This window comes from Populus alba, chromosome 2 (genome assembly GCF_005239225.2).
Source record: "Populus alba chromosome 2, ASM523922v2, whole genome shotgun sequence".
In the NCBI taxonomy this organism is placed as follows: domain Eukaryota; kingdom Viridiplantae; phylum Streptophyta; class Magnoliopsida; order Malpighiales; family Salicaceae; genus Populus; species Populus alba.
This window is the reverse complement of record NC_133285.1, coordinates 14,627,392-14,650,497: the sequence shown is the minus strand read 5'-3', so window position 1 is coordinate 14,650,497 and position 23,106 is coordinate 14,627,392. Positions and strand designations below refer to the sequence as shown.

Sequence of the window (23,106 nt, the reverse complement as noted above, 5' to 3'; positions counted from 1 at the left end):
TGGCATGTGGGGAATGGACCTACACAATATGCCAATGTGGTATACAGGGATCAATGTAGACCTTTGTAATGATTTGAATGTTGTGAGGAGTAGAAGCAAACACAGCAAGGATTGCTACATATTCCTCCAATTATTTCCTCAGCTTTTCCCCACAAGCTCCCCTCCCCATCTCATCCCATGCCTGAGGCCTGGTTTTGCCTTTTTGGTAAAGCAAATTTGTGTATACGATGCGTAAAAGTTGAACCTCCCACCGGCAAGGATTTGGCACCACGCTTTGTCTACTGTGTATCTGCGCCACCTCGGCCTCTCTAGCGCGGCCCACATTGCCCCGCATGTGTGTCCTCGCTGCTTCTATTTATCTTTTTTGGTGCTTGTTTGATAATTGGTTGTTTTTTTAAATAAATTTTTTATTAAAAAATATATATTAATAATATTTTTTTAATTTTTAAAAAATTATTTTTAATATTAGCATATCAAAAATGACTTGAAAGTACTAAAAATATATTAATTTAAAATTAATAAAAAAAATAAAAAAAATTTAAAATATTTTTTAAAAACAAAAACAGGCCCGTATTTACTCCATTACCTTTCTGCCTTCATAAACAATAGTCGGAAAGTAGGTGGTCTGAATTAGCCACGTGAGCCGTCCTCCTCACAACCTCCATCTAACGATGCCTGTCGAATTCGCTTTGTGATGGTTATTAAATTATTGGATCAATTTGCGAATCATTACATTAATCTATTTTAATATTTTTTTAAAACAACATTGTCTGGATTAGATTTGAATTAACTCAATCTCGTCGGTTTAATTAGGTTTTATCGAATCAATTTAAAACACGCGGCTTGATTAGACTTCAAGTTTTCTGGATCGATCTACAGTTCGGAAAAGATTTAACACCTATACTTTTTTTAATATGGGGCTAATTACTAGTTGACAACCATAAGTGATGTGATTTGATGATGCTTCATTAATTAATTATCAAGTGTTTAGTTGTTTTTATTTAAGTGTACGGATGTTAGAAATTCAAATTTCCAGCCACCCTTTTCTTGTTGTTTTTCACTGCTGGTAGCTAAATTAAATTTGATAGGGCATGAATGATTGCTTTTTTAAAGTGTTTTGAATTCATTTTAATATGATGATGTTAAAAATAATTTTTTAAAATATTTTTTTTAACCATAAAACACTTTGAATTTTTTTTTTATTATTATTCCAAACATCTTTTTAGTGCTGTTTAAAAGTGTTTTTCAAATTAAAAATGTATAAAAATAATGGTTTTTTATACTAACACATTAAAAGTATCTAAAATGCATCAATTTAATGTTTTTTAAAGTGAAAAATAATTTTAAAAACACTTTAAAAAATAAGTTATAATGCCAAAACAAACACTTAGATTTTAGCTGATGGTTGAAGAAAAAAAAATTTAATTAAAAAAGACATGTAATTCATGTATAGTTTTTGCTTACCAAAAAAACAAGTATTTGGTTTGGCTTTCTGTTTTAAAAGATCAAAATAGGTATATAGTAGAGTTGATTTCTCTTGGAGACCTTGCATATGGATTTTTGCATCCTCGTCCCCTTGTTCTTGTTCCCACTGCACTCACCCATGCTTGTTGGTTCACATTCTTTCTATTGAAAACGAAAAATATCATCTTTTCTATTTTAGCCTTTGCCCAAACCTTTTGTATTGTACAATTATAACTTCCAATGCTACATGTTTTTAACTAGAAAATTCAAGATTCAGTTGAATCAAATAAGATATTATTTTGATTAAATATAACTGATTATATCAAAATTTAGTACATAATTAACCTAATTATAACTATTTAAACTTGATTAGATAAACATTTTGAAATATAAAATACTTTAACTGAGCAATTTAATTTTTTTTCCGGGTCAATTTCTGGTTAAATTTTACCATTATGCATTTTTATTGAGGTATTTTATTTGATACGCATTCTTATGAACTTTGGTGTTTGGTTTATCAGAACATATTTCTCCTTTTGGTTGTAACTTCATTGCTCTTGATCCATGTTCTTCAACAAATGAGCTCCAAATTTTTTCCTCTACTCTATATTTTGCTACATATTTTATGACTACAAGCTGATTCACAAGCATGACAAGTCGATTTCCAAGGTCGTCGCTAGTCGGTCCTACTTACGATCCTTCTTCTTGTGGTCCATCGACAAGAAAGAGATTGTAATCAAAACTCCTTTCAATTAAAGAAAATAAACTATTGTGATAAAAAAAAATATAATTATTAAATTCATTCCAATTTAGTTCATATTGTAAATTAATATGAAAAACTCATGATTTAGATTTATAGCTTAATTTGAATCGAGTTTTAATTGAATTAAACAATATATTGATATAATTAAATGTATTTGAATCAACTAGATTTTTAATAATTTGATAATGATCATATCAAGTTTATAAGAAAAACCCAATAAAACAGTAGCGTTTAATAAAAATTATGGACCAATAACTGAAAGACACATATTTCAGTCAATTTGCAATTATGAAATATAGCTTTTCCTTTTTTAGCATCTTCTCGATCAACTCGTGAATGGTAATTAATGCAAAAGTGCTGGGGGATGGGCATAATTAATCCTACCAATAAATAACCCCATCTGACTTCTGAATTCAGATTTATGCTGCCATAATTGATGGCATTTAACTCATCTACTATGAAGGGGGTAATTAATTAAGTATGTGAAAGGTGGTCATAGGAGCACCACCACCACCACCGCCACCTCCACCTCCTTCTATAATCTTATCATAAACACCTCCCTTTTAGCTCCCATGTCTCCTCCTTTATCCCTCTCCGGTCCCTCCATCACATGGCTCCTTCTCTCCTTGATAGTGTTGTTTAGGTGGAGAGACTGAATCGTGGATAAAAATATTTCTCCTATAAAGGCCCTTTTATCATCCCTCAATCTCAATCTAACATTTTTATCTTCATTTTGCTTTGACTATACCTTAAATATAACTTTAATTGCTAGTATATTATCAATTTTATTATAAAAATAATTTTATATTAATTTTATTTTCAAAATACATTGATTTTACACTGTTTTTAATATTATTCGAACATATTTTTAATTAAAAAAATATTTTTATAAAAACACAATGCATCATCACATTACCAAACATATACCAAAAATTTAATGTAAAGAATGAAGATAATAAATTTTGATTTCCATAAAAAACATATTATGTGAATCAACTTTGTATATTGATAATTGTATTAGCCCAACTAAAAAAAAGGAAGGAGTATTAGATTTTATTTGGTATTGTGGTGTGAATGTTTTTTTTAAAATATTATTTTTTTTTATTTTAAATTAATTTTTTTAGTGTTTTTGGATTGTTTTGATATGCGTTGATGTTAAAAATATATTTTTTAAAAAAATATATATAATTTTGATATATTTTTAAGTAAAAAATATTTTGAAAAATAATCCGCTCACTGCAATACAAAACACAATCTTTAGAACCCGTTTGGCACAACAACTTCTGTTTTTCAAAGTAATTTTTAAATTGCTTTTCGCCTAAAAAAATACCATGTTAATATTTGTTTAGGTTTTCATTAATGGATTTGAAATGTTAATGAAAAAAATAAAAAAATCTAAAATAAAATTATTTTCATTTATATTTAAATAAAAAATATTTTAAAAATTACTCTACTTACTAACTAGGGTTAAAATCTGAAAAAAAAAAAAAAAAAGAGGTCAAGGAGAAAGGTTTGATACAAAGAGGCAATCGGATAATTTCAACAGTTTTGAACTTCAACGTTCAAATTAATAAATTGCATAGGAAAACCTCAAATACGACCGTTCTGTTATGTTCTGTTCTTTGTGTTTTGGTGTGTTATCAACTTAGATACTTTTTTAAAAGCAAGCAATCTTTTCCCATGGTGGGGCTTGCAATTTGGAAAATGACTAAATCATCCCCTTACGTACCAAATGACTTTATTATCCATCACCACCTATCTTTATTTGTTTGTTTGTTTTCTCAGATTAATTAAAAAAGTCATCTCCATTTTGAAATAAATGATAGAAGAACTAAAATTTTAAAACGTAATCCATTAGAAAGCACCTAGGAAAATGAGAGGGAACATGCTAAATTTATGAACATACTAAATTAAAATAAATAATAATTTTAATAATTATAATTAATAAACTAGATTTAATTATATGAATTAATTTACGAGATCCGTGACTAAAAAAAAAAATAATGACCTGACAAAATTTAATTTTTAAACTTGATTTACTTGATTTTTTTTCAAATAAAAATATATTGTTTGTAATTAAAATAATTAACTCAAGGATCTACAAGTTAAATTAATAATCCAATGATTTATATATTTTTTCAAAATAATTCTCTCTTTGCCATCAACTACGGTACTTATTTTGGCTGAATCAATTCTAATAAACTTTTTTATAAATAAAAAAATATTATTTTAATTAAAATAATTGATACATTGGATTTTTTTTTTTCATTTAGCAGTTTAATATTATAATAACTTTTTATGATTATAATTTGAAAAATAAAATTTAATAAATAAATAAATTTATAAATTAAAAATAAACTTTTAATGAAATATATTTAAAATTATGATATGCATTGATTAATCAACACTTTAAAATCTGTTATCGAAGCAAAATATGTAATTGGTTAGAAACTAAAAGGTATCCATCTAATTGCTTGGCAAGAAGAAAGGAGAACACAAGGAAAGGAGACTCTTTTCAAAATTCAAATGGAAAAGAGTTCAGGTAAACGACACCGAAGGAGGTCCCATGGGCAAGTGGAAGAGAGAGTAACTAGCAAACAAGGACATATCAGTCATAATTTGAATTCTTTGAATTACTCTGACAGCTACTTCTTCACTCTCTCTTCCTCCTCCTCCTCCTCAAGAAAGAGAAGAAACGTTCTTTCTTTCTCTTTTACGTAGCAATCTTGAGGTTTGTTTGAATTCTAGAGAGAAAAAAATGTCAGGTTACGTTGGCATTCTTGTGTCAGATCCATGGCTGCAAAACCAGTTCACCCAAGTCGAGCTTCGCAGCCTAAAAACACATGTATTATTTGTTTATGTGTATATGTTTGGATCAAATCTTGTAATCTCTGTTTTCTTTGATCTGATCAATGTTTTTTATTTGAAGTTTATGAGCATGAGGAGGGAAAGTGGGAAGCTGACACTAAGGGACTTGGCTTCGAGGATGTCGAGGTTGAAAGTAGTTGGAGAGAATCTGACAGAGGAAGACAGAGCTGCTTGTATTCAAGATTTGTATCAGAATCTCGACGAAGAGGTTGACTTCGAGTTCTTTCTCAAGGTTTGTCTTTTTCATTTCCATTTCTACTTCCTTCATGCGTATCCGGGCTGAGATGAGAAAGTGAGACAGAGATAAGATGATCCTTTTTGTTGCAGGTATATTTGAAACTGCATGCGCATGCAAGTGCAAGAACAGGAAGTGTCGCAAAGAACTCTTCAGCTTTCCTTAAAGCAGCCACCACTACGTTGCTTCACACCATCAGTGAATCGGAGAAGGCATCCTATGTTGCACATATCAATAATTATCTTGGAGAAGATGATTTCTTGAAGAAATACCTCCCTATCGATCCTTCAACTAATGATCTCTTCGAGATTGCGAAAGATGGAGTGCTTCTTTGGTAACACTTTTTTTTTTTTAAATCGTGGTTCAGAATTAATATAAAATCACTATCGGGACCTCATCGGATTTTGGATTGAGATGGAGAGCCTCATTGATCAAATGATCAAGAATTTGAATCTCACCAGCTCTATTCTATCTGGATAAATTAATAAAATTAAGCATGAGGTGTATATGATACTTTACGTTTATGGATTGAGGTGGTTCTTTAACTGGTGATGATGATGAGTAAAAAGATTTTGAAGCATTCTTGTTTTTATTGCAGTAAGCTTATCAATGTAGCAGTTGCTGGTACAATTGATGAAAGAGCTATCAATACTAAGAGGATACTCAATCCATGGGAAAGGAATGAAAACCATACACTCTGCCTCAATTCTGCAAAGGCAATTGGGTGTACTGTGGTGAATATAGGCACCCAAGACTTTATTGAAGGAAGGGTATGTGCCATTTCCACGTTTTGATTCAGCAATTTCTCTTATTTAAATGAATTTTCTTGATAATCTTATGACTTTTTTATAGATGATAATATTCTCTTCTTTTGTTTCAATTTCATCAGCGCCATCTCGTGCTTGGGATGATTTCTCAGATCATTAAAGTAAGATTCTTAAGCTTTTTCCCTCCATCCTCAGCTTTGCTATCATAAATAAAGTGATGCATACACCTCTTCATACATTGTTTAACCTTTCCCGACGGTGTTGCTATTTTTTTAGATACAACTCTTGGCAGACCTAAACTTGAAGAAAACACCTCAGTTGCTGGAATTAGTCGATGACAGTAAGGTATAAAGTCTTTTTTAGAAACTGTATTTTCATCAACTATCGGTTTAAATTGTATGACATATACTCCTTTTGAAAAACAGGATGTAGAAGAGTTGATGAGTCTACCACCAGAGAAGATCTTACTCAGGTGGATGAACTTCTTGCTGAAAAAAGCAGGGTACAAGAAAATAGTCACAAATTTCTCTTCTGATGTGAAGGTAAGGAGATTAGTTTATATTGTGATAGTGGCAAACTTCTATGAGCGCTAAGATTAGTCACAGATTAGTAAAAAACTACTGTATTTTAGTCCTAATCTGCCTTCACTCCTGGGGTATGCTCTGTATGTATTTTAGTCCAGATGATCCGTATGTTGGTCAGTGCCATGTATTTTCTTAGAAAGATTGCATGTTAGAAAACTTCATGCCCATACAAGTATGATCCGACTAGAAAAAATAACATTTGAGTTGAAGTTGAAATGGTTTTCAATTTATTCATGGTTGAATGTAAAGAAGGTGAAGTTGCTGTGTAACAGGTGAAGTTCTATGAATTGCAAAGTATCCTAGTTTTTCCTGAACTTGTAGCTACAGTTATTCTAGGATTCATGTGTGATTGTATTCTGACACATCCCTCTTTGCTGATGCTAATATAGACGACAGTAGTTCTCTTCCTTAATTTGGCACACAATTGTAGAATGACAAATAAAAATTATACAATTGTAGAATGACATAACTAATCAACTCACAGGCTTATGCAATTGCAATTATCCTGATACTTGACCGTTGATATGGTTTCTGCAGGATGCAGAGGCTTATGCTCACCTTCTTAACGTTCTTGCACCTGAATACAGTAATCCATCTACATTGACAGTAAAAGATCCATTGACAAGGGCAAAGTTAGTTCTTGAACATGCAGACAGGATGGGTTGCAAGAGATACTTAACTGCAAAGGACATTGTTGAAGGTTCCCCAAATCTTAACCTTGCCTTTGTTGCTCATATTTTCCAACACAGGTGAGAATATTGGCCCTTCTTCAAGAAGTGAATTTCATTTCAAATGGCCGTAATTTACCAGCAGAAATTTGGATTGTTTTTCTTTCTATTCATCACCTTTAAAGAGCCAAAAAAGCATGCTCTAATTACTGTTTCTTTCCTGCAGGAATGGGCTGTCAACACAGACAAAACAGATATCTTTTCTCGAAACTTTACCAGACGACACTCAAATCTCTAGAGAAGAAAGAGCATTTCGCTTCTGGATGAATAGTCTTGGGAATTCAACCTACATTGACAATGTGTTTGAAGATCTCAGAAATGGGTTAGTATTAGCTTAATAGATAGAGTATGTTCAAGCACAAGTTTCATGGCAAGGCTCCTCATCCAAACCTCTTGACACAAATAGGTTATAGTTTATTCAACTGTCCTGGATTCTGGCTTAACAATATCCATGGTTTCTTATCAGAACTTCTTGGTCAAATAGCAAGTTCGAAATATTTATGTAACACCTCAATCAGAAGCTGAAGTGAAACTATTTTTTGCTCTGCAGGTGGCTACTTCTAGAGACCCTTGACAAGGTTTCACCAGGGATTGTTAATTGGAAAGTTGCAAATAAACCTCCTATCAAATTGCCTTTCAGAAAAGTAGAAAATTGTAATCAAGTTGTAAAAATAGGAAAACAGTTAAAATTTTCCCTGGTTAACATTGCTGGAAATGACATTGTGCAAGGAAATAAGAAGTTAATATTGGGTATGTACTCTATTCTACACTTACCCTCCATTTTTGTTCTGAATTCCAGTGTGCTCAGTCAGTTTTTTTTATTCATACTAATGCTTGGAATTCTCTTTAGCTTATCTGTGGCAGCTGATGAGATACAACATTCTCCAACTTCTAAAGAACTTGAGATTCCATTCCCATGGAAAGGAAATTACAGATGCAGATATTTTACAATGGGCCAACACGAAAGTCAGCAACTCAGGAACCCAAAGTCGCATGAAAAGTTTTAAGGTGTGATTCTATATCTGATTTCATTGCATATAAGATACATTTTGAATTAGCTACTTTTTCAAGGCTCAACTAGGCCTGCTAGGTTGTTTTGATTACAGTAGTACATCATTAGTTATTTTGGCTGTGAAGCCTCGTGCACATATGAAACATTGGATGTTGTTATGTTACAACCAATGTACTTGAAAGTCGGCCTGGTTCGAATAAGAAATCACAAAGAATGGTGAGTGATACGAACTTTCACCTTACCAATCTCTTTCGTGATAGAGGCAGAGGCGAAGGCACCCGTCTGACCTGAAACTAAGGAACTTGATTACAATTTTCTACATCTTTTTTGTTATCTCCCCCTAGTTAAGAAAGTCCTGAATAGAGTACGGATCCATTTTTCTTATTGCTGCGTGTATTGTGCATGTTACTTTTGTTAATGCAACTGTTTCTAGTTTAAGTGTGCGAAACTGGCATCTTGATTTAACAAGATTGTGCCATAGACATCCTAGGGAATTATAGCTGCAGCACAAAACTGATATTTACTTGGAAGATCTAGTACTGGATTATACAAAGATGCAAGAAAAGCATGTTTGCCTTGGATGTTACAAGCTTTCCCTTTCAAAACACTTCAGGATAAAAGTCTGTCAGATGGCATCTTCTTCCTTGAGTTGCTGAGCGCTGTTCAGCCTAGAGCAGTAAATTGGAGTCTGGTAACGAAAGGAGTAACTGGTAAGCTTTCTTCTAATTGTATGTTGCTGAAGTTTTTCAAATGATCTTCACTCCTCTTTTCTCTCACTTCACTGGTTTAATTTCATTGAAATACATTTTTAGGGTGTGATTATATTCAAATAATACTCATTGTGTTTCCACAAAAATTTGGGATCGATGCAGATGACGAGAAAAAGATGAATGCCACCTACATCATCAGTATTGCAAGGAAGCTAGGATGTTCTATATTTTTGCTTCCCGAAGACCTAACTGAGGTAATTTCCTTCTTATCCTTCAGTACTTGTTTGCATTAGGCATATGCTTCACGTCTAACTACAGCAATGGTGTGCCTAAACTAAAGGGTAAATCTGCAAGACTTGCACTAATCTTTGGCCTGGAAATTAGATAGGAGCCAAATTGTAGCAAGTGACAGTATTTGATGCATTTTTCAGCTGACATTTTCACACACATGCACAAGCACCGGGGATCAATGTAAGTTGGTAATCTTGTGGATGGAACACTGGTCTCATCTGATGATGTCCATTTAAATTCTCTGTCACCATAGGGCTAGAGTCAGCTTATAAGCAGAAGAACTGCTGCAATTGGAAACTTCATTTGCTCCTGGAACTCCTATTTTGTTTCAGATAAGCACATAGATATCAAGTTTGCCCTTTTTTCTGTTTCAGGTAAATCAGAAGATGATTCTTACGTTGACAGCAAGCATTATGTATTGGTATTTGAAACAACCTGTTGATCAAGATAAATCATCTGGAACTTCTGATAGTGAGACCATCTCAAATTCAACGTTGGATGATTCTGCCTCTGAATCATCAATAGAAGAGAATGGGAACCTATGAACAGACAACAAACAAATGCTAAACTTATATATATATATATACATTCCTGCTGATCTTTTCCCATCCTTTTGTGTATTTGGTTGCAAAGATCTCTTTGTATGACATTATAGGAGTTGGAACCATTTAAAAGGGCAAATTTTGCTGAGCTGAGAAAGCAAAGTGCACTTGTGAGATTGTAAAACCTCTCAGTTGTTTTCATTCTTTCTCGCCTCTACTCCGGCGTCCTGGAAAATGGGCTGCCTTTTTTAACCACATGAACGTGCTTGAACTGCGCCGGCAACAAGTTGACAAAGTTCTCCGATCGGGTTTCTGGGCATGGAAGAGAAGCTGTAAGCTCAGGATTCCAAGCCTACCACCGTTCTATTCGTGGCGAACATAATTTTCTTCAATAATTTTCATATGACACTGTTTTTCTCAAGGCTAAATGGCAAAAATCATTCATGAATTCTCGATCGAACTCAGTTCCTAACCCCTCTTTTTTCTTCTTCTTCTTATATTCTGATATAGTTATATTAAGTTGTGAGTTGAGATTTCAAGTAAAATTTATTTGATTCTGAAATTTTCAAGGTGTCTTATGTGATTAATCAAGTTTAACTAGAAAAGAAAACGAGTGTGATTCAAACTCATTATCATATAGCTATTTAAATTTAAAAATCATATCAAAAATTCATCCCAATATAAAATTTAAGCCGTTAATGATGTGAAACTTCTTATGAAAGCTTTTAACAGACCACATCAGCAAAATGACGAAAATTCCTAGCTTTCAAATCGTTGTCGTTTTCTAGTTTTTTCATCGGCAAAATCGCCTTGCCATCCCCTGAAACTATCCTTCGTGTATTTAACAAGTGTTCTAAATCAAAATATACTTTGAGAAATAAAAAAACTAATCGAAAACATCTTGGATTAAAAAAAAAAAAATTTTAATTAAAATCCATTAACTAACCCACCATTTTCATAAAACACAAGACATAGTAACTTATTAGGATAGGATGGTTTTAGGTCAGATTATTTTTAGTTAGTTTAGAATCCATTTTTTATTTCATTTTAAAACTGATTTGAAAACTTTATAGTTTTTTTTTTAACTTTAAATTATTTTTTTAATATTTTCACATTATTTTTATGTGCTAATATTAAAAATATTATTTTAATATATTTTCAAATAAAAAATACTTTAAAGAATAACAGAATATTAAATCATTTTCATAAAATACAAGACATAATAATTAATTAGGATAGGATGGTTTTAGATGTTTGTTTATTTATTTTAAAAATGTTTTAAAAAAATTGAAGTTTTTTTATTTTTTTATTTTAAATTATATTTTAAAATTATCTTAGTATATTGATGTTAAAAATATTTTTTTAAAAAAATAAAATATTATTATTTTAATATATTTTTAAAAAACAATAACTATCGTCATTCCAAAGGCGTTAGAAGTTTATATTAAATTCAGATCACTATGCACTTAACTTAGATCCAAGCCCATCGGATATTCAAAATACCCGTATATATTTGAATTTTTTGTCTTTATATTTCTTTTCTTTTTAATTACTTTATTTTGACCTTTTGTCGTCGAAAAATAAATCTAGGCAAATCTTTTTTTTCAGAATGATTTAAGGTTTTGAATTTGGGTGTCAAGACGTAAGTAGCTCTTGCCCATAGTAAAATCCTTGGAAATAAATCGCTGCTCCCAATATTTTTTTTGTATAATTGAGGCTGCATTTTCAACGAGATCGAATTTTTGAGAAAAAAATAAGTTTAGTTTTGAGAAAAAAAATATTAAACCTGATTTCGCCATAACTCGAATCAAAATGCAAGTCGCGAGACAACAAATTAATTCAGTCAATTAAAATCATTATATTTGATTTTTTTTAAAAATTAAAACCAAAAGTATAAATTAACTATTCGAGGTTGAATTTTTTAATTCTCAGCCTTAGTCACATTATTGGTCCGACAGGCAATGTTTGATTGATACTGAGTTAAAAAATTTTTTTAAAAAAATTTAAAATTTTTATATTTTTTATTTATTTTAAATTAATATATTTTTAATGTTTTCAAATTATTTTAATATATTGATGTCAAAAATAATTTTTAAAAATAAAAAATATATTATTTTAATATATTTTAAAATAAAAAATACTTTAAAAAAAATCCCTCTATTCTAAAACTACTAAATAATAACTCTAATATAAAGAAACAACTTTCAAGACAAGCTCATCAAACTAAAAAGAATAAACTTGTTGTTTCAATAAAATCTTTTTGTAATGCATATGAAAATTAGGTGCTTATGATCTAAATATAAAAATATCTAAAAAAACTATAATTATAATAATCCAAAGCATGAAAAAAATTGCTCCAATTAAAAAAAAAATGCCTGCTAAATATTAAGAAAATATACCAAGAAAAAACTTCAAGCATTAATCTTTAAAAAATAACTCGGTTTCTCAACAGTAATGATAAACATCAAGAAAATATGATAAATCATTTCATAAAAATACACGAAACCTGATAAATTAATAACCTCGACTTAAATTTGAAGTTTATATAATATCTATTTATAGAGGTTTAACTGTATATATTAAAAAGTAACGCCACAAAGCACGAATTCTTAATAGACAAAATTGGCCTGTTCTCAAGGACGGATGATAAACATAATTTCAGCATATTTAATTATCACAATATTTAAGGACAAACTCTCAAGAATTAGTGGCTAAATAATGACTTAAAATACACATTAATATAACAGAAAAGTACTGTAATCAATCCACTACACTGCCTCAGCTAAAGAGAAACAGCTAAAAAAGGAGCTAAAACATGGTTGTAAGAGGAGAGCTTAGAAGGGAGTACCAATTTCACTCCTTGTTTCATTAGGGCTGTACAAAGCAGACCTGTTTCTTGGTCTATTCTCTTCCAACTGCTTCACAACTTCATCCATGGTTGGTCGAACCGACGCCACCGGAGCGCAGCACCCCATTGCAAGTTTCAGTGCCTGAACTAACCCTTCTTCCATTGGACTCCTTACGCCCTTTAAAACCTCCAAATCAAAAACCTCCATTGTTGTTTCCTCTAAGACTGCAACTTTCACCATCGAAGGCAAGTCTGCGAAATCGTTGCTTCTTCCATTTTTTCCAGGTTTCTTGCCTATCAAAATCTCCAGCAAAAGGATTCCAAATGCGTAAACGTCTGTCCTAGAATTGCATTTCTTCATCCTTTGAAGCTCCGGTGCCTTGTAGCCATCACTTTTCGCAAGTGCCACGATTTCATCAGCTACTGTTGGGATCATTAGCTTGTCAAGTCCAAACTCGGTAAGCCTAGCAACAAAAAATTCATCCACAAGCACATTTTTTGACCTGACGTTCCCATGGGTAATTGGTGTCTCAAGACCTGTATGAAGGTATGCTAGTCCTCTAGCTATAGCCAATGCAATCTTGTGCCTTCTAGCCCAGTTCAGCATTGGTTTTCCTGCTTTGGCCTCTGCAATTAACCAGATGCTTAAAACAAGAGTAATGGATCTGTATTTCCTAATGTTCAAACAGCATTAAACATATCCAATAATGCACAAAGTAATGCATTTAAAAAGAACGGCCCCTTGGGAGATTTCAAAAATTTGATGACATGAGGATCGCAGAAGATCCATCATTTCAATGTTGAGGGTGCCACAAAGGGGTGTGTTACAAGTAAGGAGGCTATTCTTACTGAAACAAATTTTGTTTTTAATCGGTGTCGGCAAGAGCATCAAACCATGTAATAACTCATTTTTTCTTGATTTAGTATAATATAAATGGTAATATGGAGATATGTCTGGGAACAAACAGAATTTTGTGCTTGAACAAAATTGTCTTACAATTCAAGGCCTTGACAAAAGTTGGTCCTAATGAACTGTGTTTCTAACAGCCAAAAGAAGCTGTGCTTTCAACAGGTGTATGACAAAGGAACATGAATATATAAACGCAGAGGAAAGGCCTAAGATGTGCTTACCATGTAAGAGGTCGTATAGGGTTCTATTTGGAAGATAGTCATAAATGAGTAGCTTCTCCCCTCTCTTCCCCTGATAGTAAGCTCTCAGAGGAAGTAAACTGTCATGACGAATCTTCCCCAATTGCTTTATCACCGGAAGACACGAACTTCTATCCTTGCAACTGCCTTCCCTCATCAACCTCAAAGCAATTGTCCCCCCATCAGCAAGCTTGGCCTTATAAACAGTCCCATAACTTGTTTTCTCCATAACTTGTCCCGTCGCATTCAACACATCCTCCAAAGTCAAATGCTCACCGCCTTGAAACAAAATTAGTTTCCCTTCCCCACCTACGCCGCCAACACCGCCAACTCCATCATCTCCGCTTTCCTCCTCCATGTCATCGTCGCTATCTCCCATCCCCTTCCTCCTTTTGTTTTGCATATAACCAATTAACAGTGAGGCCAGAACTACAACTCCAGTCATTAATCCAATCACAATGCCAGCAATTGCACCCGGGCTCAATCTAGAACTTCCACTACAACTTCTTAAAGGTAGCCCACAAAGACTGGGATCATTCCCTTCAAAAACCTCCACGCCAAACTTCGATTCACCAAAAAGAGGCAATACTCCACTGAAATTATTGTGTGAAAGATTCAACTTTTCGAGTTTTAAACCAGTTAAAGTCTCAGGAATTGGACCCGAAAACATGTTACCGGAAAGATCAAGCTCGTTTATACCTTGAAAGCGAGTAACAAATTCAGGGAAACTCCCTGAAAACTTGTTGCTACCCAAATCAAGAAACTGCAAGTTATTGCAAGTTGTGTTAGGCAATGCTGGTTCAGGAAGAGACCCGGTAAGTGAATTACCATGCAGCCTGAGTGAAACTAATCTATCACACAAGTTCCACACCGATGGAGCTAAAGCCCCACTAAACACATTGTCACTCAAATCAATATCTGAGAGTGAAGAGCTGTAACCAAGCTCAAGAGGGATGGTTCCACCCAGTGAATTAATGTTTAGATACAAACTTTGAAGCATAGAGAACCCACCGAGCTCTCTTGGAAGTGAACCAGTGAGATTAGCAGATGGTAGCTGTAGAGATAAAAGGTGCAAAGAGGGGTCTTTATAGAGTGAAAGATTAGTCCATTGTGGTGCTGAAAGGTCAATACAAGAGAGAGGAGAGCCATTAGAGAAGACCCATTTGAGGCCTCTCCATTGGCATAAAGGCACAGAGGAGTTCCATGAAGAGAGCAAGAGGTTTTCAGTGTTACCTTGCAGTGAGGCTTTGATCTTTCCAAGCAGAAGCTCAACATCTGTTGAAGCAGAAAGTAACAAAGACTGAGTGGGGGAAGCAGAGAAGTTTATGCTGATTAAGGTGTAGAAAATGTAGATAGAGTAAAGTTTCAAAACCGCCATGAATGAAGCGGAGTGCAGACAAAGGAGATGAAGAAGAAAGGTAAGAGTGATGGTGTGGTTTTTGAGGAGTTCTGTGAGAGAAGTGTTCTCTTTTTGGGAAAGCTGACACACTGTTGACTATGAGTAAGCTCTTTGTCTACTAACTCTACGGTCAAGATTTATTTCCTTGTAAAAATGAGATTGAAGTTGATTTTCGAAATTCATATGATATAAATTTTTTTTATTATTATTTTTTTGATTTATGTCAGTGTCCGGGTCCAGCTTGCACGCACTACGACCAATTTCACGACTCATTGAACATCCTGCAAACTTAGTAAGGATATAAGGAACCGCGGGGATGACAATATATACAGTAAAGTTTGAAACCCAGGATGCAGATGAAAGGAACAAGTCCCTTCAACTGGGGCAAAACTTCAAGTGCATTATTATTATTATTATTATTATTGTAAGTGATCATGTAAATTTATATATTAACTTTATAAATTTTAAAATAATAATTTATAAATCTTTAATGATCATGAAAAAATTTGAGTTAAAATTATTAAAAAATATATTTAAAATCTAATCAATTAAAATATCTTAGGTTTTAATTTCTTTTTTAATTATTACTGACCGTTGATATCACCAGAACAATATGATGAACAAACGGTGGAGGCAACAGGAAAAAGGTGGAGCTCAAAACAGCATGCTGTATGGATAAATTATTGTGTTTGCTCTTTCTATATTGTCTATCAATTCACTGCACGCTCTGCTTTGGAATTGCCAGATTTTTATTTTATTATTATTTTCTTCTTAGGCTCGCATTCAATTGGAAAAGCTAGGCTGGAACCACCGAGTATTGTCTCGTCAAGGTGATGAAGTTGAAGGTGAGGACTACCTTAGGTTTTGTGCACCTTTGATCATCACCCTACATCTATGTTACATGATCTCTTACCATCAATCATTGGTGGTGGGAGATGACGAGGCAGCTTGAATTTCTTTAAGAAAAAAAACATGTTCTTGCATCAAGTTGATGAATTAAGATTTTCTTGATAAATTATCCTAGATGCTAGATTCGAGGTTTGAAACCAAAAGAATTAAAATAAAATACACTTTTTTTTTTTAATTTTTTAACCTAACCAAATCTAGAACTCAGTGTTATGAAACTAGATATATTTAATACATGTAAATTTAAAATGATATCATTTAACTTTTTAAAATAAATTTAATTAATATCAATCACTGTTATGAACTAGCTATGTTAATACATGACAGTTTAAAATAATATCATTTAACTTTTTAAAATAAATTTAAATTAATATCTTTATAGTTTTTTTTTTTTTTTTTAAAAAAATTAATCAAGTTTTAACTAGGTTATGAATTATCTTTCATGTTAACAGGACAATCTCAACTCAATTTAATTTGAAATTCTGAACTAGGTTTGAAGTTCACAAATCTTCAAGTTGATTCACAAAGTCAAGATCATTGATTAAAACCAAAATGTGTGTTTTTGTATAGTTTAAAGTAGTTTTTAAATTATATTTTACTTGATTTTTTTCATATGCTTAAGATATATTAATATTAAAAATAATATATATATATATATATATATATATATATATATATTAAAATCACACGAGCAAGCTCGAACCTTGATACTGATGAGGTGCATAGTGGAGATTTTTCAGGTGGAGGCCCAGATGCCTGTGGGCAGTCTAGAAAAGCAAACTGAGGAAGGAAAAGAAAGAAAAAGGTGAATCTATGCCCGGTCCAAAGCTGAGACGTGAGGGGGGCCCTCGAAGCAACATCTTGAAAACCTTTATTTATTTATTTATTTTGTAATTTGTAAATAAAACAGTGAAATGATGAAAAGCTCTGTTCATGCGAGAGCCACCGGTTAATCATATATATTCCTCTTGTGGGTCTCCCTAAGAAAGTGATTATATCTCTGAAATTCGGTAATTATTCTCTTTAATGGCAGTCTTAATGCTTTGCAGGTGTTTGAGGTTAAAAAGCAAGGCCAGCTTTGGTAACAGCATGCCTCTTTTAAAGTTCAAATTCCTCGGGAGCATGGTTATAATTGCTTTTTTAAAGTATTTTTTATTTAAAAAAATATATCAATAATATTATTTTATTTTTTAAAAATTATTTTTAAGATCAGCACATCAAAATGATTTGAAAACATCAAAAATATATTAATTTTATAAAAAATACTTTTTAAATGCAATTCTAAACGAGTCCAAATCCCTTCCACCTCATTTTTTAATGGCGTGCAAGACTTCCCATGTTAATGCTACGCAGCTATGCACAGCCAGTGTTCCATGAGAGGGAGAGGATTTTTAATATATAGTTCTTGGCTTTTTTCCAAATTTTCTCTGGGCATGGCTGCTTTTCTTGACATTTGTGCACATATTTTCATGTTGGGTGTCAAATCCAATGATAGAATTTCATGTTCCAAAACTATTTTAAGTGTGTGAATTTTAAATAGAATTCATTATCTAAAAATAGTATAAAAATAAATTAAATATCAATTTCTCTGATTTACTGCATTAAATATGAGAAATTAATATTAAAAAACAACCTTACGAAGATAATAAGGACTGATATATGAAATAAAATGTACATTGAATTTTATTTTTTTTAAAAAATTATAAATTTAATTTATTTATTAAGTGAATTCAATTATAATAAAAAAACCGAATCGATTGCAAATAATACATGAAGGGTTGTGATTGGTAATAGTTTCCTAATTTCCTTTCACTTGTTTCTCATTATAGGAGGAAACATGGATTAGGTAAAAGTAAGGATGAAAATCTACAAATAACTCAATATCTATTCAATTATTTGACTAACAGAAAAAAAAATATAAAAATCCATCCATCCATATTATAAAGTTTGAAAATTAAAAGGAATGAAAGGATAAGATTTACATATATCTCGAAACTCCCTCTCTTGTTCATCCCCTTTTCTAGTCTATTCTGACGAGCAAAGTCAAAATAAAAAGGGTCACTGCATAGCCTTTTTTCAAGAGCTGCTTCAATGTAGCGAAGGGGAAAAAAGGGCAGGAGTTGTTGAGTTATCATGAAATGATTCCTGTGTTTAGGTAGGATATGGAAGAAGCTTGTTTTTTGACATTTTACTGTTTGAACTCACGCCGGTCCACTGAAATCATTGGTCACCCTAGCCATCCCATATGATTTGTTTTTTAAAAACATTGTGAGAAAAGTTAGTGCAAGCTAACAAAAAATACTTGATTTGGAAGTTCTTGAAATCGTACAATACCAATCTAATCATCATATTTTTGAAATTTTTTAACTTTTTTAATTTTTTTTTAATATTTTTAAATCATTCTAATGTTATAGTATAAAAATAAATTTTAAAAAATATCTTAATGTATTTTTTAAAAAAACATATTGAAAAATTCTAGAATAAGTGATGCAATTGATTTATAAAAACTGAAGATTCTGAGTATTCTGAGAATTTATAGATTTTGACTCAAATAAATTATAAAAATGATTTAACATATATTTTTATGGATAATGTCCTCTAATCAAAAATTAGGTAATTTTATAAGCAATTGTAATGTTATTGATTGTTCAGTCTCTTGAGAATTAGGCTGATGTTTTGTTTTGGGTATTTTTTTTTTTTCTTGGTTTTTTTTAGATTTTTTTATTTAATTTTCTCTGTACTTTCATAATTCTAATTGTTCTTTCAAGTAGAAGTAAGATTTTCTGGTTTATTTATAAGTCTTGTTATCCTTTAGAAAGACAAACTTTATTAATTTTATTTTCAAAGAAACAAATTGCAAATTTAGGATTTTCATCTGCAATTTTTTTTACACATTAAAATGACTGTGTTTCTTGTGTTGTTAGTATCCTAGTAGCTATGCATGTATCAATAACTATACAAGTCTGTGACTAAAAAAATGGAAAAATCATTTTTTTTTCATTTTAAGCCGCACCTCGGCAATCCCCTCCCAATTCATGTCTTCACAAACATACTGGAGAGAGCCATATAAGATCACATCTCAATGTTGCCATGTATTTTACAAGCACTAAGCAAGGCCTCCATGATCACATCATCCGGTTTCAGAGGTATGTCAAGCATAAGCTTCTCAGCCTCGCCTGAAATTCAAGAGCCCCTAACAGCGAAATCGCATGAAGAACAGTAACCACAGACATAATTTGGAGACAATCTCCCGTTGCATACAACGAAACATCTCCATTGCCTCCATAAAATGTCAATTCTGTGCATATCAGAGATCATCGCATTCCAGGAAACCAGACTTTTGTTTGGCATGCTATCAAAGGAATACCTAGAAGCTATAAGATCCTCCATCCTCGTATCAATGATCACATTCCATAAAACACCATTATCCTGTACCTTCCTCTTGTCTCTCACCAACTTGCTATAATAACCAAATTCAAAGAAATGCTTGGAACACAAAACATGAGCACTTTCAAGACCCCCCCCCCCACATATAATTACATTCTAAAGAGATAACTAAGAACAAATCATCACTGACCAATCCTGCTTTCACAATAAACCCATGAAGCTGTTTTCCTTCTTCCACCTGGCCAATTTTGCACAGGCTTTTAACACACAAGGGAGCGTGAATTTATTGGCTTCCACAAGACCATCCGTAAGCATGTGGAGAAAAAAAAATAAAAATACAGTAATGCCTGTAATGAGTTGACATGACGAAGATGATCATCATCAGTTTCAGCTTAAGCTCTAATGATAGTATTCCAAGAGAAGCAATTGGGCTCACGAATTTGGCTAAAACACTTGCGTGCATATTTGATGTTGTGATGAGAAGAGGGAGAGATTTTGATTAGCAAACCAAATCAATCTGATTCATAACAACAGTTTAATATGTAGTTCCCAATCAAATAAACTTGAATTTTTCAGTTTAAGTCACGCCTGACTCTTTTTTGGACATTAATCTGAGTCCAGCATAATTTATAGTGTCCTGTTTCACTCGGATGCAGCATTTATCAACTCATCAAGCAACATGGATTTAACTATGCGAGGATGAGGAGTGGCAGTGTTTGTTGGTGTGCCAAGGAAAGGTGCAGTCTTCATGACTAAGACCATCAATGTGCTCAACGAAAGAACAGTTGAGGAGGGCAGCTTTCTTTGGGAATTATATACCAAGGGCTGACCTCCCATCCGTGCACACACAAGGTAACCAACTCCCTTGCTGTCACAGGTTTTGGGCTTTCATTTATAGTAACATCATTAACCAGAGGAAAAGGTCCCGCAGAAGTTGGAATTGAAAAAAAAAATAGAGTTCTCATGTGCCATCATGAGTCAAAGAATAAAAGGAACAGCCATGAGGCTCAAAAGAAGATAATTTGGTGGCCGGTAGGAAATGCACAGTGGATTAAGACTCGATGAGGACACGCATATGCCTATTTCCAGGTGAATCAAATACAGTCCATGCCTTTCCAAGTAGGCAGAAAATGACATTAACAGTGTCGCTTTCTGCATAAATATAAGCAAGCAGAAGGCTATTATGAATGCAGAAATGTGAATATCTGTAGAATTTCTTTTAATTTCAAAATGCACTTCTTGGGGTACTGGTTTAAGCCAAACCAGAACTTCACTGCTCAGGAATTTTGAAGCCTATCTAGAAAACAAAAGGATTGAATCTACTTTAAACAAAAGAACAATTTCGGTTGCATTATATATAATATCTCTTCCTATTTTAAACGCATGCCCAATTCTAGAGCGCCATGCTTCATGAATATAAACTTGATGATTGGATCACTTACTCCTAAAAACTTCACTTGTACTTTTCCATTATTCTTCTTGCTTCTTCTTCAGGGTCCTCTAAAGTGGTACCACCACCTCCTTTTGGCCCTTGGTCCTTGTTCAAGGCAATGAATGTGAAGTATACGAGTCCCATCGTAGCCTGTTATTCAAGAAGAAAGCAATACTTAACAACGTTAAAAACATACTGCTCAAACACGCTTCAGTAAAACCAACCAACCTCCCCCCCTGGCAGAAACAAACAGTTTGTCCAGATGCTTGTAAGAGTATTAAGTGTAGAACAGGGAAAATTGAAAAGCACATAAAATTTCATTTCTCAACAAGGCTTTTGATCAACGGATATTTTTTAAGACACGCACATTCTCTGGGACTGGATAATTTTCTGGCACCCGGATCAAAACTCGGCAACAAAAGCCAACATCTCTCTACAACCCGATCAAACGTACCCACACAGTCACACACATACACATTCATGACTGTCTCTTGACCCATAGATCAGTGGTATCTCACTGATGGCTCGGAGCCAATCACAAGGAACAATGAAGTTCATAGGGTCTTTATGTCCAGGCCCGCTTCTTCACAGACATGTCTGTTTCACCTAGTCTCCTCCGAGACAGTGCCCAAATCGTTAGGCCTTTTGTGCAGCTCAGAACTTAATCAACAACGAATTTCGCTACCTTAGGACCATCAAAGTAGATTGTTGACATGTCTTCATTCATTATATTTAAACCCAAACATAAGAATTGGATATGATTTTATATCAATCATCAATACCCAACTTCACAAGAAGCAAAAACAGAGAACATACCAGCGCAAAGAAAACTGTTGACAGGAATGATTTTAGCAAAAACAGCGAAACTGCCAATACAACAACTGTCACCGCAACCCTTGCTATCGGTCTCGGTACAGAGTTCTATAAAAAAAACAGAACAGAAAAATACCTTAAATTAGACAAAAAAAAAAAAAAACCCATCCCAAAATCGAAAAACCAGAGAACACAAAACTTACAGGCACAAGATTGGTCCCTGTCTCGATACCATCCTTCCCAACCTTCCATACTGTCTGAACAACTAATAATTCACAAACCCTCAAATCACAATCAGACCACAATTATCAAGTTACATCTAAATATAAAAATGGGAAAATGCTGACCTTTTAAGAAATTAGACTGTGCAGCGAAGACTACAACAGGAGCTGAGCGAGGATTCTTGGTTCTGGGATTCTTGACTCGCAAGTTTGGAAGTAGAGATTGCTTCTTGAGGTTTAAAAAGGAGTTTTCATTTAGGGTTTGGTTTTTATAACGTTTTGGAGAGGAAAGTGGAAAGGGAGAACTTAGATTATTAGTATGAAAAAGAATAAGTGAAGGGGCAGCCATGAATTGCTTATGGTGTTTAGCTACGACTTGTACAGCACTGTACAAAGTTATAGCTGACTGGCTGGCACTGGAAACTCTCTCGCAGCCTTACAAGCTTGGAGGTAAGGGTCCACAGGAACTAGATATCAGTTCGGCTCATCCATGAAATTGCAGCATCTGCTAGCTATTTGACCAACGTCTTGCCGCGGGTCAATTGTTTTTTTTTTTTTTTTTCAAAAACAATGAATATAAGTTTATCCAACATCTTGATGAACATAAATTTTTTTCAATAGTATTATATGTATATCTAATTAATTAATTTGATATTTAATTATGAGATAATTAAAATTAAGATATTTAACTTTATTATATGATCATATACTCAGTCATATAATAATTTTATTTTTTAAAATAAATATTTTATTTAATTAAATGATTATTCATGTAAATAAAAGATAAAAAAAAAATCATTAACATAAGCAATTTAATAAAACTATGAAGCTCTAGATGAAATAAAAAAATATCAATTTAAATAAACTAAGAAAGGCCCGGAAAAAACCTCCTAAACTTTAATCTCTAAAACTTGCAACTCATGAATTTTTTATACCTAAGTTCAATCAAGAAGGTCAATTGCAAACTAATTTAAGGTTAAGGATGAA

The 23,106-nt window shown here is 32.8% G+C and overlaps 3 protein-coding genes across 4 annotated transcripts; 1 reads left to right on the top strand and 2 right to left on the bottom strand.

Moving 5' to 3' along the window:
- The first annotated feature begins 4,837 nt into the window (after positions 1 to 4,837).
- On the top strand, positions 4,838 to 10,148 carry LOC118049973 (fimbrin-2). Its single transcript, XM_035060163.2, has 14 exons — positions 4,838 to 5,072; positions 5,157 to 5,327; positions 5,423 to 5,664; positions 5,929 to 6,100; positions 6,220 to 6,258; positions 6,374 to 6,442; positions 6,523 to 6,639; positions 7,219 to 7,430; positions 7,576 to 7,731; positions 7,960 to 8,159; positions 8,260 to 8,417; positions 9,035 to 9,131; positions 9,294 to 9,385; positions 9,797 to 10,148. Exons 1-14 carry the CDS (start codon positions 4,986 to 4,988, stop codon positions 9,965 to 9,967), a joined length of 1,983 nt encoding a protein of 660 aa, XP_034916054.1. The 5' UTR covers positions 4,838 to 4,985; the 3' UTR covers positions 9,968 to 10,148.
- A 2,463-nt stretch (positions 10,149 to 12,611) lies between these two features.
- LOC118049974 (putative kinase-like protein TMKL1) lies at positions 12,612 to 15,475 on the bottom strand. The gene is made up of 2 exons (XM_035060165.2): positions 13,944 to 15,475; positions 12,612 to 13,439 (listed from the first exon to the last, which is right to left on the bottom strand). The coding sequence occupies exons 1-2, from the start codon at positions 15,337 to 15,339 to the stop codon at positions 12,799 to 12,801; spliced, it is 2,037 nt and encodes a 678-aa protein (XP_034916056.1). The 5' UTR covers positions 15,340 to 15,475; the 3' UTR covers positions 12,612 to 12,798.
- A 5,090-nt stretch (positions 15,476 to 20,565) lies between these two features.
- Positions 20,566 to 22,630, bottom strand: LOC118049975 (uncharacterized). 2 transcript variants are annotated; one of them, XM_073407373.1, is made up of 5 exons: positions 22,246 to 22,630; positions 22,102 to 22,163; positions 21,902 to 22,006; positions 21,096 to 21,235; positions 20,566 to 20,805 (listed from the first exon to the last, which is right to left on the bottom strand). In XM_073407373.1, the coding sequence occupies exons 1-4, from the start codon at positions 22,466 to 22,468 to the stop codon at positions 21,107 to 21,109; spliced, it is 519 nt and encodes a 172-aa protein (XP_073263474.1). In that variant the 5' UTR covers positions 22,469 to 22,630; the 3' UTR covers positions 20,566 to 20,805; positions 21,096 to 21,106. The 2 variants fall into 2 exon arrangements, with proteins under 2 accessions (XP_073263474.1, XP_034916057.1); XM_035060166.2 differs by lacking the exon at positions 20,566 to 20,805 and having other exon boundaries at positions 20,858 to 21,235; positions 22,246 to 22,626.
- Positions 22,631 to 23,106: the final 476 nt, after the last annotated feature.

Excerpts from the sequence above, each read along its gene's own strand:
- LOC118049973 (XM_035060163.2), top strand. The coding sequence starts at position 4,986 with ATGTCAGGTTACGTTGGCATTCTTGTGTCAGATCCATGGCTGCAAAAC. Across the intron at positions 6,443-6,522 it reads AATTAGTCGATGACAGTAAG|GATGTAGAAGAGTTGATGAG; the intron begins GTATAAAGTCTT and ends TTTGAAAAACAG. Across the intron at positions 6,640-7,218 it reads ATTTCTCTTCTGATGTGAAG|GATGCAGAGGCTTATGCTCA; the intron begins GTAAGGAGATTA and ends TGGTTTCTGCAG.
- LOC118049974 (XM_035060165.2), bottom strand. The coding sequence starts at position 15,339 with ATGGCGGTTTTGAAACTTTACTCTATCTACATTTTCTACACCTTAATC. Across the intron at positions 13,440-13,943 it reads CCTATACGACCTCTTACATG|AGGCCAAAGCAGGAAAACCA; the intron begins GTAAGCACATCT and ends GGTTAATTGCAG.
- LOC118049975 (XM_073407373.1), bottom strand. The coding sequence starts at position 22,468 with ATGGCTGCCCCTTCACTTATTCTTTTTCATACTAATAATCTAAGTTCT. Across the intron at positions 22,007-22,101 it reads CAGGGACCAATCTTGTGCCT|AACTCTGTACCGAGACCGAT; the intron begins GTAAGTTTTGTG and ends TTTTTTTTATAG. Across the intron at positions 21,236-21,901 it reads CAACAGTTTTCTTTGCGCTG|GCTACGATGGGACTCGTATA; the intron begins GTATGTTCTCTG and ends CTTGAATAACAG.